The following is an 18,323-nucleotide window of genomic DNA, read 5'->3' as shown; positions in this document are numbered from 1 at the left end:
ACGAGATGGTTGGACAGTGTTCTCGAAGCTACCAGCATGAGTTTGACCAAACTGCGGGAGGCAGTGGAAGACAGAAGTGCCTGGCGTGCTCTGGTCCATGGGGTCACGAAGAGTCGGACATGACTAAAGGACTAAACAAGGGGCTAGGTGAGCCTTTCTGGAGAGAGCCTTCCACAAGTGGTGAGCCACCGCATAAAAGACCCCGTTCTCATGTTGCCACCCCCTGGACCTCTCATGGAGCGGGCACAAGAAGAAGGGCCTCAGATGATGAAATGGTCGGTTTTATTTGGGATGCTTTTTCTTAGCGTCTGCCAACAGCAGTAGCAAAAGCCGATTTCGTCTACCCAGCGGTGCAACAAGTGGGGCTTACTTCCGAGTAAGCATGCCTCGGATCGCGCTGTAAAACTCCGGCTGTTACTTGAGGGTAAACCCCAGTGAAAACTCCCCTAAAGAAGGGAAGGGAGGTGCCGATGCGGCGTCTGGAGCGCACATGGCCCGCCGACTCAGGCCGCCCCCCCCCGCTCCTCCCTCCTCCAAGGCAGCCCTCCTCCCCTTCGGTTCCTACGGAGGGAGGAGCCGCGTGACGTCACGGCAGGGGCGGGGCCGAAGCGGAAGGGCCTAGCGCGGCGCTGGCCGCCCTCGCCGCCTCCCCGGCTGCGCTCCCGTCGTGGCCGCGCCGCCTTCGTCGCCCCGAGTAGCACGGAACAAAGGGAAGGAGCCGCTCCGGCTGCGCGATGGTGGGCATCCCGGGAACCTCCCAGTGTAAGGCGCGCCTCTTCTTCCCCATTCCGGGGGTTGGCGGGCCCCTCCGGCTCGAGCGAGCGAGCGAGCGCCGTCCCGCCCGGGAGAGCTGCCCCCGGGGCCCCGGGCGGGGAGGGAAGGAGGACTTCGAGGGATGGGGCGCTTTCCTATTACAGTTCCGTTATGTCTTTCCCCTTTCTCATTCTCCCAAACTCCCTTCTTGCAAGCGCTTCTTCTGCCTTCTCCCGTTCCCAAGTCAGATCCTCCTCGCCTTCCCCTTCCTTATCACGCTTTTCCAGGAGGCTTCTTGGCTTCCCATCTGTGATTCCTCTTCCTCCCCATTTCTTACTCCGTGGGCTTCTTATCTTCTGCAAGGTCTCGGGATGCTTTTTTCTCCACCACTCCAGTTGTATTTAACCTGGGGCCTCTTATGCTTCTCTTATTCGCATTTCGCTTATTCTTCTTAGTTTCATTGGGATTTAGAAGTGGCGCCTTCTGGAGGAGACCTTTAATTTCTTTCCATCTCCCTCTCGCTCTCTGTGCAGCTTTATGTGTGTGTGGTGTCCGTTCGTTCCATAATAGGGGTGGTGGTAAGGTTTGTCTTAAAATAAGTTATGTTTTTGAGAAATTTTAACCATTCCCCACGCCCCTGACTCTTAAAGACTAGTAAAGCTGCCCTTTAGTACTTTGTCTGCAATTGAAAGGATTGTTGCTTCGTTGTGATAAATAGCATACATAATAAAAGATGATATTTTCTTTTTTACTATGAGGGTATCCCAGAATTAGAAAACTGGATTGTAGTGGTGTTCTATATAACTCTGTATTCAGTGGAACTATGTGTGCAGACCCAGCCGATGCAAAGTAGTTAACTAAAGTTATCATGGTAGCATAATTGGGTAGAATCTGCATGTTTTTGCAAATGTATCCTTAGTATACAGAAATTGCATATGTCCTTTGGGGAAAGAAAAAGTATATATTCATCACTATACTGCCCGTCTTAATTTAAACTGTAGAATGGCTTTGCAATAGAAGTCATTAGAAAAAAGTAAAGTGTTAGATCCTGGATGTGGGACACACACAAGAAATGTGTTCTGCTTACAGTGCAGTTTACACTGTAAACCTTACTATCTCATGTTATGGGTTAGGCCAAGGCTCTGATTTTTAAAGTTTGAATGTAAGGGATGGGGAACCTCTGGTCCTCCAGCAGTTGATGGACTCCCAGTCCCATCAGCCCTAGCCAGCTTGACTAATGGTCAGGGATGATGGGAGTTGTGTCTGTGGGATGTCAGGAGTGCAGCTGACCCCCTAGATAAAGTAAAACAGTAGAAATACTTAACTGACCAATTCACAGCTGTTTTGCCCCCTCCAGCAAAAATCCTGGCTACGCCCATGGTTGTGTCCCTTCAGGTGATGTCGGGCTACAGCTTCCCCATTGCTGATGTATATGGTTACATTAAATAGTTTTTAGTGGCTCTCTGTGTATATTGAGTGTGTATGTGTGAGTTTGCACTACTGAGGAACCGAAGAAGGTCAGTGAATGTGCAGTTGTGAAGAACAGGCAGGTAGGAAGAATACTCCTTGGTTTGGAAGGAACATGCATGTTGTTAAATGTTTTAAGGCCCAGTGAAGAATTGGGGGATATACATCAATATGTTTTGGGCCTTCCTCTTGATCCTTTATCTTTGTCCCCTGCAGGAAATTGCTGAACTAGAATTTATCAGTAAACATGAAGCTATTTGCTTAGGTCTCAAGTCAAATGAGTGCTTTTATTTCTCCCACTGCAGTGCTAATAAGCATAACAAAACTAGGAAGATCACCTGTTATGACTTTGAAATAGTAGCTGTGCATATCTTGTATGCCAGGGTTAGAGTCGATGCCAGACTTTCAGGATCTACTTTGGTTTTTGGTTTTTTAAAGCAGAACTGTAAGATCCACCAGGTAGACCAGGTGTAAAATAGTGGTTTGGGCAGGCAAACATGCTCATAAGAATGAAGGAATAGGGTGACAAGCTCAGCCCGTGAATTCACTCCTGGTTTTCCCCAAGTGTTATCTCTTTCAGCAATTTTTAAATAGTTTTTTTTTAGTTTTAGTTTGTTAGTTTTTGTTAGACCATTGGAGTCAGAAATCCTTGCCTGTCTACTGTAAATTGCCCAGAGATTTGCCAGTACATTGACCCCAACTCTCCACGCACTCCTCTTGTATACATTTAAAGTTGCATAAAATTGTCATAAACCCTCATGCACACATGCTATCTGACAGTTGATGGTGACACTTCACACATCTGAGGAATGAGCTCTAGTCCATGCAAGTTTATGCCACAGTAAATCTGTTTGCCTTTAAGGGTACTGCTATACTCTTTGTTTTTGCTACAGTAGACTTAACACAGCTACCCCTCTGGAACTTCTTAGACACATTCCTAAGCACTGCTTTCTGCAATGCATTTTCAGTTCAGTCAAGTCACATCTGTTTCTCACTACCTTGCCTGTTCTGTCCCAACATCCACAAAAACATTCCCATTTCTGTTGTGGCTTGCTTCACCATAGTGTTTTTCTTTGTCCAGTATTCTGATCCATATGTTTTAAAATAGCCCCCCCCCCCCGCCCCCATGCTATGCAGGAGAAATGTGTGCAAAGAGAATTCAGAGAATGGTAGTAAAAGACGAAGTGTGAGAGATCCAACCATCTCTTTTTATCAGCACATTTTCTTTTCAGGTTTGTGGGTGCTCCTATTATCATCCTAGTGAATTCATTTTACTTAAGGTGTGCATGAGTACTTTGATGTTACTCTGTAACCCTCTTGGTCACTCTTTTTGCACCATGGCTGCATTTTCTATATTCGTGTGCTTTCCACATGAATTCTAACAGTTTTATTTCTTGTTAAAAAACGGTTCTCTCCCCTGTCATGAGTGAGTGGCTTGAGGCTCTCAGAGGTCTGATTACGCGCCAATTTCTCTGTGGCATAGAGGTCTGGCTATTCTCTGGTGTTTTGTTTCTGTTGGAAACAAGATAGTGAACTTAAACTGTGGGTTTGGTCCAGCCCTTCCTGTTGACTAGCAGATGGCTCCAAGTCTTCTTCGATAACCCCAGAAATATCTTCTGCAAGGACCATAGCCTAGTTTACTTTCTTAACCAACATATTAAAAAGTGTATTTGCAAATGGTTCTAAGATGTTGGTGGTGGTGGTGATGATTATTATAATAATGTTTAAAAATGCCGCAACCCCCTGAGTTGTTGCCAGTGTGGAGCTCTATTTCTCTGTGTCATCTGCGTTGGGTGAGGCTGGGCACATCCCGGATTACTGCTTGGACACATTGGTAGGCTGGATGAGAGCCAATAAACCAATGACAAGTCAATGGTCCTGTGTTTGAGGGCTTCATAAACCTGGCCAGGGGTTTTTCAACCTTTTTGGCTCCCTTGACCAACTACATTCTTTCTGCGGCACCCCTGTGGGACCCAGGAACCCAATTATGTCACCCCTTGCCTGCAGAGCTGGCAACCTCTCACCCTTTTTCGAACACCCTCCCTTCCCTCAGCCTCCCCTCTGCTTGGGAGTCCTCTGAGCAGCCGCAGCTGTCGCCCCTGTCTCTGAGCTGCCCCCCTGCCCCAAAGAGAGTTGCCTCCTGACACTGCCCCACAGGGGCCTGGGAAGAACCCTTGGCCAGCCCATGAGGCACCATTCGCCTGGGGTGCAACAAACAGCTGTGCAAGCCTTTGGGAGGCAGAGATGCGAGAGGGCATCAGAGGAGGGAGGGAAGGAAAGAGGGGCAGAGGCACACTGGTTGAAAACCACTGACATAGGCTGTTCTACATGAGGTTGCACTGCCTCTGAAGTGGCAGGTGCATAGTTTGGGAGTACTCCTAGATTGAGCAGTATTACTGGAGGTTGAAGTGGCCTCTGTAGCTAGGAGCATCTTTTGGGATAACAGTTTTGCTAACCATGATCAGTAAGGTAAAGGTACCTCTGACTGTTAGGTCCAGTTGCAGACGACTCTGGGGTTGCGACGCTCAACTCGCTCTGTAGGCCGAGGGAACCTGTGTTTGTCCGCAGACAGCTTCCAGGTCATGTGGCCAGCATGACTGAGCCGCTTCTGGCGAACCAGAGCAGCGCACGGAAACGTTGTTTATCTTCCCGTCGGAAGATATTTATCTACTTGCACTTTGACATGCTTTTGAACTGCTAGGTGGGCAGGAGCTGGGACTGAACAGCAGGAGCTCACCCTGTCGCGGGGATCCGAACCGCCAGCCTTCCGATCGGCAAGCCCTAGGCTCTGGTTTAGACCACAGCTCCACCTGCGTCCCTTGATCAGTAAGGTACTGACATTGTATCTGTGCAATGTCTTTCTTCCTGCCCCTTCCTCCTCCTCTTCAAATGGGCTGTGCTGCTTTGAGGAATGGGAAGAAGAAAAACCAGTGAATCTTACTGGACTGTAATGCAGCAAAGGACATCTTTTTTGCGTTGTGTTTTCCTGCTGAGGAAAAGGAAGCAATGTGTTATTTATTTATTTATTTACATTTATATACCACCTTTATCTTCCAAGGAACTCAAGGTGGTATACATGATTCTTCTCCTCCTCATATCATCCTCACAACAACCCTGTGAGGTAGGTTAGGCTAAGAGACTCTGACTGGCCCAAGGTCTCCCAGGTCAAAGTCCAGTACTCTAACCATTATGCCACACTGAACCCTGAACTGAACAGAAGTTGGGAGGTAGGTTAAGTAAACTTACCCAAAGCTATCTAATGGGCTTCAAAGCAGTGTGGGAATTGGAAATTCGGTTTCCTCTATTGAAACTCAACATTCTATCCTCCTCATCAGACTGGCTTATTTATGAGCCTTTTTCTGATGACTTATTACATTGTATTTTGGAAGAGATATGGAAATGTATTGTCCTCCCTTAAGAATGTGGGAGTAAGTTTGGAAGAACAAAGTAAATTACATTCTCTTAGGAGATCTGCTTCTTGATTACAATGAATCCTGATGCACTTGAAAAGATAATGCCTCTGGGCTCAGAATACTGTCCTTTGTAAAATATTCAGAGGAATATAGAGGAAGTTGAAATGTGTCTCACTTTGTGATGGTTGTGCTGATTGTAGAAACAGAATCATAGACTTCAAGAGTTGGAAGGGACTCTGAGGGTCATCTAGGTCAGACTCAACCCCCTACAATGCAGGAATCTCAAGGAACCTGCCTATCCCTTGAATAACAATTTGTGGTTTAGTTGCAGGACCATCATTAGGATCTAACTGTGTTCTTTACTGAAGGAGATTGGCTACTTAAGGACAATTACTTTTTAAAAAGGTGTTGCAAGTTCCTTAAGTGGCATGCTGAGTTCAGGATTATACCTTTCTTGGGCGGGATGGAATGGGGAGGGGGTGATGACCGTCTTCAGGGTTGGGAAACTGTGATGCTAATTGTGAAAAGCCCCTGAATTTCAGTGGGTCTACTCTGAGTAAACCTTAGTTGGATAGAACCCATATTGTTGAATTATTTATAAGAAAAGCCATTTGATTTCTTCTGCATTTCGGCTGTCTTGTTCTTTCAATCTGCACTCCAAAAACTGTGAAGGCTGTCACCTCTTTATAACAGAAGGTTTAAGTCCTATGAATAACAAAGAGTTTTCCATTTAGCACTTAGGCTAAATGTTGCTTACCTCTTGGTAGCCATTTTTCTAAACCAAAAAATGTAACTTTTTCTGGAAGGATCTTTATTCCAAACTGTGATAATTTTGGTCAGTGCAGTCTCCTTTTAAGTATATATAAGGTTTAGCCGAAGTTATAATTCTAACTCCAGAAATGCAGTGAGTGTACATTATAAGTAGGGATGTTACTTCAACTTTTAAGATCTAATAGAGTCAATACATTGAGTTCATGCAGTTCAGCTGCTTGACCTGCTGATAATGGTTTTGTACTAAGATAAACCTATTGACTTTAATGTTTTGTTGGTATTGATAAGGGGGGGAAAGAAGACTATTCAACCTGGCTTACAGGTTCAAAGAGCCAAAATATCCATTTTGTACAAAGTTCTTGTCTTCTGTAGAAAGGAGCAGCAATCTGTACTAGATTAATATTCTTTAGATCCAGGAATATTCTTCTTCTTGAAGGAACAGGACTCCCTGATCTAGCTATGGTTCCCCAGCTATGACCACTCCTGGACACAGAAGATCTGGCCACAAGTTAGTCATCCTCTTGTAACATCCCATCTGCACAGCTGGCAATGTTTCCCTTTTTTAAAGGGAAATTCCCTTATTCCGAATAGGATTCCTCACAAGAAAAGGGAAAAGTTGACAGCTATGCCCATCTGAGTTATTGCAATGTGTTATATATAAGGCTGCCTCTCAAAATGGGTTGGAAGCTTCAGTTAGTGCAGAATGCAGCCACCCAAGTTTTGACTGGCACAACATGCTTGGCTCACATCTTGCCTGTTTTCAAAGAATTTCACTGACTACCCATTTGTTCCTGGTCCCAGTTCAAAGCCTGGTGCTTAACTATAAAAGCCTAAATGGCTTGGGACCGTAGTACAGTGGTACCTCAGGTTACATACGCTTCAGGTTACAGACTCTGTAACCCAGAAATAGTGCTTCAGGTTAAGAACTTTGCTTCAGGATGAGAACAGAAATTGTGCTCCGGCGGTGCAGCAGCAGCGGGAGGCCCCATTAGCTAAAGTGGTGTCTCAGGTTAAGAACAGTTTCAGCTTAAGAACGGACCTCTGGAACGAATTAAGTTTTTAACCCGAGGTAATATTTCTGGGTTAGCGGAGTCTGTAACCTGAAGCGTATGTAACCTGAAGCGTATGTAACCTGAGGTACCACTGTACTTGAAGGAGCAATTCCTTCCATACCAACCTGCCTGCATACTAAGGTCATTGACAAGTAACTTTGGCCCCATCTGTACTATACATTTAAAGCAGCATCATACTAATTTCAACAGTTCTGGCTTCCCCGAAAGTATCATGGGAACTGGGCAGTTTGTTAAGGGTGCTGAGAGTTGTTAAGAGACCCCCTTTCCCCTCACAGAACTGAAGTTTCCAGAGTTTCCTGAGAAGAGGGGTTGGTTGATAAACCACTCTGGGAATTGTAGGTCTGTAAAGGAAATAAGAGTTGTCTACCAGCTCTCAACACCCTTAATAAACTACAGTTCCCAGGATTCTTGGGGGAGGGGGAAAGACATGACTGTTTTAAGTGATATGAATACTGCTTTAAATGTATAGTACAGATGGGGCTTTCCTCTATATAAACATCTCTGCTGGAGATGAGGCTTGCATAAAAAGGGGCTGTTTTGGTAGTGGTCTGTCCTCCATGGAATTAACTATGTGCAGAACCAACTTTGCTATCTTTTAGGTGTTGGGTACCCACTTTTTATTATTCATGCAAGCATTTAAAAACATTTCCACTATTTTAGTTTTTTAAATACTTTTTTAATAACCTCCCCCCTGCTACGTCTGGCAAACTGTCTTGAAATACATAGTATTTCTTTTTATTTAGATTTATATACTGCCCTGTCTCTGGTAACAATTTCTTGTTCATTGCAATAACCCTGGTCGGTTGCCAGTATTCTCCTTGGAAATTGCAAACTGCATTGGGCAGGGATGGGTTTTACAGTACTTCTAAAATACTTAATTGATTTCAAGCAGTATAAAATAATAGCAGATGCAAGGTGGTGGTGGGAGATTATTTGCCTAGGCTTCCTACTAAAAGTTGATTCAGGGAGGTACAGAAAGGAGCAAGTGAATCATCTAGTCCAACCCCCTGCACTGCAGGAATCTCAGCTAAAACATCCATGATGATGAACAGTTGCTCTGACTTTGGATCTTGGCACTCCACCTACTGCCATCATAATATTATCTTACTGGGTGTTGGATCTGAAATCTAACTGGCAGATTAAAATGTTAGTATTTTCCATTTCTCCACTGATCCTTTAAGAAGTAGCTAGCTTGAGTAAATGTTTTGCATGCTTTACTGAGCCGAAATGTTTCATCTGAAATACAGTGGAGAAATCCTCCTGGCACTCTAAATGCCAAGTTACAATGTCAGCAGAGCCGTCTTAATGTTGGGCTTTATTGGACAATATATGTTCACTCGATATCATCAGTGTGTTCTTCTGCTCCTTGCTTACTTCGTTTCTCTTTATGGTCTCTTAGGAGGAGGTGGACTCCTCCTTCATTGCCCTGCGGATCACAGGAGCTCGATACACTTCACAGGAAACACTGACTTGGTTCACATGCCGTGCTAAGCTAAACTATGGCTTATTGCAAACCCGAATGAATAGGTTCCCAGAGAGGAGGTGATGGGCGCTTTGCTCCTCCCTGGTGATCCTGCTGCCCTGGACTAAGCCTTTTGGAACAAGCAGAACACGAGCTTAATCATCTTCTCCCAGTTTCATCCCCCAGCAACTGGTATGCTGAGATGTAATGCTTAACAACCATGATACTGGAGCTAATATATAGCCACAAATGACAAGTGGCTATTGATAGACAAATTCATGGAGGATAAAGCTAATTCCTTTTGAAAACTGTCCAAGTTGGCAGCTATCACTGTATCTTGTGGTAACAAATTCCACACTTTATTGAACCTCATCAAGGCTGTGGACTAGCTCCTGGCTGGCAGACTTTTCACAAACCCCATGGAAGCTGCGTTAGGTTTGCCAAATGAAGCGTGAAAGATAATTATTCTCCCCTCTCCCCTTTCTATTCTGTCACACTTGGAAAGGTAACTGTACCCATTTCTTCCCCCCTCTTGTCTCTTAAGCCATTTCCATGTGTGTCTCTGGGCTTTGGGGCCTAAAGGGTCTTGCCTCACCTCTTTTAATCCTAGAGCAGACCATAATACTCTCCAGGGTGCAGAACTGAGCTTTATCTGGTGACATCACTGGCTTTTCTGGCATTCCAAAAACCGAAACAGTAACTCGTGCTAAGCTTGTTTTATCTCTGGCCATGTTTTTTTGATTAAAGACAAAGCTCAGTAAATATTTTTTAAATGATTGAATTTTGAAACTATGGAAAACACATGTTGGTAGTCGGACATGCTGAACGCCATGTGTGATCAGCCCCATGCCCTCTTTGTGAGCTTAGGAGTGTGAATGTAGATCTGAGAGCTGTGGGTGACAGGTTTATCTGGAATGATTGGCAAGGATTTATAAAGCAAGAGGGGATTTACTTACTTATGCACCCTCCCCTCCTTTCCTCTTCCCCTCCTTTCCTCTTATTCTCAGAAAAAGGAAATTGGGATCACATTAAAGGCCTAATTGGTTTGGCTCCAGCAAATAGCTCAGCGGCTGCCAAACAGTTAATTTATTGTGTGAGAGTTTGGCCATGTGTTGAACAGCAAATTTGTCCTGAGCAAAAAAGATCTTTGTACACTGTACATGTATTCATTCAACAGACCCCCTTTTTACAAGTGGACTGTTGCACAGGCCACAAGGGAAATGTAAAAGACAATACCTGGGCCTGTTTTACATAACACTTAGAATCTGACAAAACCCAGTCTTTCAATCTTCAGCGAGGCTTGTCTGAGAAAGCGGGCAAGTAGTCACGGTCTTCTTGAGCCCTGGGCTCCTTGGAAATATACCCTTTTCAAACAGGTCAAAGAGATGGTGATTCCATCCAACTAGCTTAGAGAGAAGATTTATGCTGCTGAACCATTTATAGGTTGCTTGTTCTTTGGGGCAAATTGTGATTCTGACATGGATTTTGACTGAAATTCACTGGGGGAAATAATATATCTATGCTGAAAACAACAGGATTCTCCCGGCTGTCACCTCATGGCAGAGCCAGGTGGAGAGATCCTCCACCCAGCTCCTGCTGGGCATTTTCTCTCTCTCAGAGTTATGAGGAAGGGTGAATTGGAATGCACTCTTATCTGGCTGGCTTCCTGCATAACTTTTCTTTGTTCTTGCCAGCCATCCTGTACTTATGATGGACTGGTCGTGGTGTTGGTGTGTGCTAATATTAGGTTGCAAGCATGAGTTGTGTTCTGTTGGATCTATTCTCAGTGTCTGATGCCACAGAATTTTGGAAGAAAGGCTCAAAATTTCGCAATTGCTCTAATTCATGAAACCCCTATATACATAAAATGTTTTTTTTTTTAGCTTAGTTTTCAGCATTAAAACACAGCCATCTGAAAATATATTTATTTCTCGTTTGCCTGTGGATTGGATATTGTGTTGTGGAAATATTTCCAAAGTGCTAAATCATGTCTGAGATGTAATTTATGGTTTTTCACTGGTGAACAGCTAACATTATGTTACAAGGCTGCTTCCAGAAAAACTGAAACGGTATCTTTGCTTCTGAGCTCTATAGCATTTGTGTGTCAATGGCCATTTACCCTTGACTTGGCACAACTTTTTAAAGATCAGTGATCTGAAAGTTCTCAGGATTATATGAGTTCTTTAAAGCCCACGAAAAAGGCACTTGTGGCTGTGGTGAATAGGAACTAGGATTTGCAACTGTGTGGCAGGGTATTTGACAAACTATAGTTGCATCTGCGTCATAGCACTGCTAGAGTGTGTCATGAATTTGTTTGATACTCAGACTCAGTGGGATTGCTTAGCAGATGTAGGTCTGCCTACTTTCAATGGAAATTGTGTACTGCCCATTGTGTGTGGTGTGGCACTTCAGATTGTTTGGAGCAGCTTCTATGCGATTCCCAGATGGTCTCTGGCTTAGCAACTCTCAGAGCCAGGCTTGTATAGCATGGGTAGGCAAACTAAGGCCCGGGGGCCGGATGTGGCCCAATCGCCTTCTAAATCCAGCCCATGGATGGTCCAGGAATCAGAGTGTTTTTACATCAGCGTGTTTGAACTCTTTTGTTGGAATTCTAGTCATCTTAAGTTGAGCCGCTGAGGCAAAATAAGCCCCTAAGACATATCTAATGAAGCCTTGATTTTTGTTCAAGTCTAGTATTTTGTTCAAGTCTGCTGAATCTGGAAGTCCCAGTGTTCTTACGAAATTATTAAAACGTTCCTCCCCTCCCCTGTTTCCTCTGGAGGTGCTGTTACATTAGCATTAATGTAGCTGAATGCTAATGTGGCTGGATGCTAACCATCTTTTGTGGGGAACTGTAAGGGAGGAAGATGAGATCAAGCTGTTGAACTTCTTTGTAGGCAGGCAGATTTTGCTGAAGGCCACCTGGGGCTGCCACATGTTCTTCTGACACACAGGCTGACACACTCAGCATGCGCCAGTTTTTAAGTTTGCAGCAACGCCATGCAGAAGTCATTTCTTTGTCCAGAAAGGCTGAGAGTGTTTTGAGGCAAGCAAACTGATGATCAGCAGCATTCACACATAACAGTCCTCTCCAAACTTCCTCCTTTGGTTCTACTCTAGAGCTAAATGCAATTAATTTCAATTAATTAAAAGGTTTTAATGTTCATGGCTGAAGAGGGGGGAAAACAACTTGTGTGGTCAGAGAGCAACCAGGTGTAATGCTTCTACACCTGTGAATCTTTGAGAGTTGCTTCTTAACTGGATTTTTTACTGTGACAAGTTATATTCTCGAAGTCAGGAATTTCTTCAGATTCTTTCCCCCATGCTCTTGAAAAGAAGGTGATATACAACCAAAAAAAACCCCAACATTGAACAGAAACAACTGCCTTGGTAAGTAATAAAATGAAATCAATAAAGTAAAAACAGGATTTTAAAAAAGATGCTAGAAACCTGTCTCCTCTTGCCAGTTGTGTTTTCTGGCCCAGATGTTAAGCATCCCAGTTGCTTAACTTTGGAGAAAGGAAGTGACATGCATCAAGCTTGTTAATGGCAATGCCAGCAGTGTTCATGCCCCTGCTTCCCTTTCTACCAGAGCACTGTTGTAGATATGGCTCCCTTTAGGGTACAATGCTTTTTAATTAGTGCCTCTGCCGCTGTAATGTATTAATGAATCAATTGATAAGTTGTTGCAATTGATCGACTAATTCCTCCCCCCCCCAGCTGTATTTAAACTGCATTTTTGACAAGAAATGGAAAAAAAGCTTGACTAATTATTTGCAAACGCTAAATGGCTTATAGGAGATTAGGAATGGCATATGGAGCCTTTCACTTGGAGGTCACTGGATCAGCTGCAGCCCAGGTTGGCATTGATGAAGTTATTACCATCTGACAGCTGTTTACTGGCCTGTGTGAAATGAATGGCTGGTTTTAGTCTATTTCCTATCGGACAGGTGTCCCTGCCACAGTTGGTCCCCCTACTTGGCAGTCTCTGCAGTGATACCAGGGATGATTAGGCTGCTCAAGCTGGGCACTCCTTGGGCTCCTTGAGGCAGAACGCTCCACTGTATTACTGGTGCCATCTGAGGCGTCACAGTGCTAGACTGTGCTATGCTCCGTTTTGTGCTGTCAGAGAGCAGTGTGGGCCTTGCACACTTTTGTAAAAGACTGAGGAAATGTAGAAATAGGTAGAAATAGGCAGTGAAACTGCATGCCACGAGTGTAAAATCGCTCGGAAGTCAAGTAACTTTATCCTCAAAAGTGCATAAGCTTCTTGGTCACTGTGGGTCTTCGAGTGCTCAAGAGGTTCCTTCTCCCATGCTCAGAGTCAGTAATCTCCAGACCATCAGACGGCTGGCTGGTAGAGGATGCAATGTGAGCTGCAAGACGAGTCTTTTTCACAGCCTCCACTGTCACATGGTAGGGACAATTACCGGTATATGTTCTTACCAGTGTTCAAAGCAAGACTTGTGCCTCTTGTTCTCCTGTCTTGACCCAGCCAAGGAGCTTCTCAGGCTCCAAAATGCCAGAGAGGACACTCAGGAGCTCGTGCAGAGTGCCATTGCTTGGTCGTTATCAGAGGCAGCAAGGTGAGGATCCTATTGCCCTGATACTCCAATTTTTGCACTTGTTGCCTATGAGATACCTGGATGGTGGCATGCGAAAGGGCATTTTTGGTACCGGCCACCAGATATGGAAGGGATGCGGGTGGCGCTGTGGGTTAAACCACAGAGCCTAGGACTTGCCGATCAGAAGGTCAGCGGTTCAAATCCCCGCGACGGGGTGAGCTCCCATTGCTCGGTCCCAGCTCCTGCCAACCTAGCAGTTCGAAAGCATGTCAAAGTGCATGTAGATAAATAGGTACTGCGCTGGCGGGAAGGTAAACGGCGTTTCCGTGTGCTGCTCTGGTTCTCCAGAAGCGGCTCAGTCATGCTGGCCACATGACCCGGAAGCTGTATGCCGGCTCCCTCGGCCAATAAAGGGAGATGAGCGCCACAACCCCAGAGTCGGCCACGACTGGACCTAATGGTCAGGGGTCCCTTTACCTTTACTTTTACTTTACCAGATATGGAACTCTCCTATTTTTTTCCTTCAGCTGTTTTAAAACTTACGGTAAACACTTCTTATTCTGCCATGACCTTGGGCTGCACAATTTCCCCATGCTCATTCTGTTGCTTGTTATGATTACTTTGCATATCAGTGGATTTGATTGTTTTTATAATTTGCATCGTTAGGTGGCCTGTATTCCCATTGGGAGGATAGGAAGGATATAAATTTGTGGAAATAAATAGAAATAGCATTGATTAAGTCAACCTGTCTCTCAAAAGCAGCTTACCCAATATAATTAAAAGGCTGGTATGAATGAGGAAATGCTGCTGTAAACACTGAAGGTGAGAGAAGGTGCAGGAGCACTTTTTAAAAAAAGGCTATCTAGGAAATACTGCCACAAAGTTGCCTGGGTCACAAATGGTCTTCAAGTTGCCATGGGTCTGAGTTGTGGTTATATTGTATGGTTTTACATTCCATAGAGGCTTGTCATTTGAAAGTTGTTTTGTGCTAGAAATGCTAGTTTCTAGTTTGTTTGATACGTATTTAGACCTGCTGTTTGTTTTAAAACTATAGAAGTGCTGTAGTTTGTTTTGCAGGTATCTGCATCACTGCTGCAACAGAATTGTTGTGTTCTGTCAACAGATAACATTCATTTATATATATATATTAAATAATATATATATATATGAGAGAAAGATTGAAAGAGTTATTGGAACAGGATGGTGTAAGGAACGTCAACATGCAGTTACTGACACCTACTTCCTATGGGGAAAGGAAAGAGAATGGCTGCAGAGGAAAAGCGAGACTGCAGACAAGAGTGGCTGATCCCCAGATCTATAAACAGAAGGGAGAGGTGGAATAAGGGCAAAGAAGGAAGGACGAAATGCACATTAGTTTACATTGAACTAAGCTAATGGATAGGGATGGTGCCAAATCCTCCCAATAAATTGCACATTAATTAATATCTCCTGTGCCAGCCACGCAGTCTGGAAGAGATCCTGTAATTCTCCTTTTGACCTCTGCTCCCTTCTCCCCTGGCCATTCTGGCTTTTGATTGGTTTCCTGTCTTAAGTGAAAACCACAACCTTTCAGGCCTCCTCTAAGGCAGAATGAAAGGCACATGGTGGTGGTGTAAGAGGAGCCCCTCGCAGTCGTCTGCGCTTGGGTGGGCGTGCTGGTCCTTCGTAAACTAATAGCTCCCAGCACTGTTGCTGAATCAGACTTCATGGAGCCACGAGTGGAGAGCTTGGAATGCCAGGCACAAAAAGGTCTGTCTTTTTTCCTCCCCTGGCCATATTCATTCTCTCTCTCTCTCTCTCTCTCTCTCTCTCTCTGCACACTTATATTTGGTGATACTGTACAAATTGGAAGGTTGTGATCAGTGAAAGGATGAGAGGGAAGCATTCCAGTATTGAACCTGCAAATTAATATTTTTTTTGTTTGAATAATACAATATTGGCTGCAAGGAGGATCACTATGTAAATTGTTGGAAGAGCCCCTTAAAACCGATACTAACACACTCATAGAATAACAGTTTAATCCTGTACTTAAAGTCCTTTAAAATTCAATGGGGCTTCATCCTGGGTAAGTCAGTATAGGGTTGCATCCTAAGTTGGTTTTTGTTTAAATATAAATACAGGATCTGCTTAACAAAAGCACTGATCAAGATGTAATGCAACAGCAGTCTTCTGGCACCTTAGAAATTAGCAAATTCATTATGGTGTAGTTACAGATGGGTAGCCGTGTTGGTCTGCCATAGTCGAAATAAAAAAATTCCTTCCTGTAGCACCTTAAAGACCAACTAAGTTAGTTCTTGGTATAAGCTTTCGTGTGCATGCACACTTCTTCAGATACACTGAACTTGTATCTGAAGAAGTGTGCATGCACACGAAAGCTTATACCAAGAACTAACTTAGTTGGTCTTTAAGGTGCTACAGGAAGGAATTTTTTTATTTCATTATGGTGTAGTAAGCTTTCTTGAACAGCACTGCATGCATGAGGCGTTACCCTGAATACACAATTTGGGTTGTTTTTCCTAGTGGTGGGGGGAGAAGAGAGAGCTACCTTTATCTTTACTTTCCTTATTTCATTTTCTCTGGACTTTTTCTATCTATCATTCCCACCTCCCCACAACCATGCATACGTGTGCCTGCCACCAGATAACACTTCATGCCTCCGATGAAGTTGATTAAACGGTGGTACCTCTGGTTATGAACTTAATTTGTTCCGGAGGTCCGTTCTTAACCTGAGGTACCACTTTAGCTAATGGGGCCTCCCACTGCCGCCACGCCACTGCCGCACAATTTCTGTTCTCATCCTGAGGTAAAGTTTTTAACCCGAGGTACTACTTCCGGGTTAGCGGAGTCTGTAACCCGAGGTGTTTGTAACCTGAGGTACCACTGTAGTCCACAAAAGCCTATGCCGCAATAAATATGTAGGTCTCCTGGAGCCAAAACAGTAAAGACTAAGCACATTTACTTATTTGTACCAGTGCACATTCTGCTTCTCTTCTGCATTACAGCTCATGTGAAGACCATCCGCACACCTCGAAAATAATGTAAGGGAACCTTAGGTGTTATTTTTAATGTGTGTGAAAAATGTATTTAGGTTTAAAGCTAAAAATCTGGAGATTCGCACCAATGTTATTGTGTCACTAGTAGTGAAGGCAGCTTGAAACTAGAATTTTATAATTCATACATTTGAAACACCAAGCCCTCCAGTTGTCATTGGACTCTAATTCTAGGAGTCCAGTGGTGAGAGTTCAGAGGGATTGTAGTGCCACCAACATCTGATTCTTCACTCCTCTCCTATCTTGTTCAGACAGCTATTCAGCCAAAGACTTTTTGTTGCCTTGTTTTGTGGTTCCACAAAGGTATGAACTCCCTGTTGTCATGCATAACAAATTGCTGCATTGGAGTAATTAACCACAGAAGCATCTTTCTCACTACTAACATCCTCTCCCAAGTAAGGTCTTAAGCTGTTCATCTGATCACTCCCCCCACCACCCTTGATTTAGGCACAGGTGGGATTGAAGTTTGGAACTTAGTTATACAAAACTCTAATATTACGTTTCCCTGTTATTTTTGTTTGTTTAACAAAATTTACACACCACTTCATTGTAGCAAAACCTCTCAACAGTTTACAAGATATTTATAAATTACGATTCTATCATCGTAGTTAAAAAGATTTATAAATAATTAAAAGTAACAGCAGAAAAGGGCAAAATATGTCAATGTTTGCATGTTGTCTAAATAAAGTTAGGCAACAAAGTATAAGGTTGCCTAAATAAAGAGTGTTTTAAGCTTGCACTGAAAAGGGTTGTAGAAGATAGGTTATTCATATATCTACATGAATATGCATACAGGTCTGATGAAATGAACTTTCTTGCTGTGAGCTCATCCAAAGATGCCCTGTTTTATCTCCCTTGGATTATCTGAAATAGAGTAAATGTCCTTGGAAGTTGAGGCCTTTTTGATAGTGGCACCTAGGCTCTGCAAAGCCTCCCTTTGTGGAGCCGTTTGGTTCCCTCTGTGCTAAGTTTTAGACATTACTGCTATTTCAGAGGATGTTTAGGATCAGTGATTTATATTCAGTTTCAGCCATGTTTGGAGTAGACTTGTAATTATTGCGTGTGACAAGATAGGTCCATCAATTTCAGTCAGTTTACTCTGAGTAAAACTTAGTTGGATACAACCCAATACTGTATTTATTTAATGTGTGGTTAGTGTTACAAATCATCAGTTTTTTTGTTTTTGCTTTTTCTGCTGTTGTATTGTTGGCTGGCTTATTTATTTTTTAATTGGTGACAATATTTTTTCCCTTGGGGATTCTTATTGGACAGAAGAGTAGAACATAACTATCTAATTCAGGTTGCAATTTTTAATATTTCTTCTTTTCAAGTAATAGTTCAGGAGGTGGCTGCTTTCTTTCCCCATATCCTGCAGCTGACACAATTCTCTGGCAGTATCGAGGTTTGAGAGTAATTAATTTGTTTGCTGAAACTTCAAGTGTAAACTGATCCCAGTTTAATTAATGGTATCCAATATCCTAAGCAGTATGACAGACCATTTCCAAATTAAAGGTAAAGGTACCCCTGCCCGTACGGGCCAGTCGTGTCTGACTCTAGGGTTGTGCGCCCATCTCACTTAAGAGGCCGGGGGCCAGCGCTGTCCGGAGACACTTCCGGGTCACGTGGCCAGCGTGACGAAGCTGCTCTGGCGAGCCAGCACCAGCGCAGCACACGGAAATGCCGTTTACCTTCCCGCTATGAAGCGGTACCTATTTACGAGTATCTACTTGCACTTAGTGGTGCTTTCAAACTGCTAGGTGGGCAGGAGC

General features: G+C 43.8%; 1 protein-coding gene across 3 annotated transcripts in view; it reads left to right on the top strand.

Moving 5' to 3' along the window:
• Window positions 1-607: 607 nt before the first annotated feature.
• CBFA2T2 (CBFA2/RUNX1 partner transcriptional co-repressor 2) overlaps window positions 608-18,323 on the top strand; it is a 73,320-nt gene continuing 55,604 nt past the window's right edge. For 2 of the 3 annotated variants that reach the window (XM_081010263.1, XM_081010262.1), the window contains exon 1: window positions 608-762. In XM_081010263.1, coding sequence (XP_080866389.1) covers window positions 735-762 — 28 coding nt within the window. In that variant the 5' untranslated portion in view covers window positions 608-734. The remainder of the gene's footprint in view (window positions 763-18,323) is intronic. The other variant, XM_081010264.1, reaches the window with a different exon arrangement.

Source organism: Podarcis pityusensis (assembly GCF_964106645.2).
Source record: "Podarcis pityusensis genome assembly, chromosome: 6".
Classification (NCBI taxonomy): Eukaryota; Metazoa; Chordata; class Lepidosauria; order Squamata; family Lacertidae; genus Podarcis; species Podarcis pityusensis.
The sequence above is the reverse complement of the archived record's forward strand: the minus strand, read 5'-3'. Positions and strand labels throughout refer to the sequence as shown.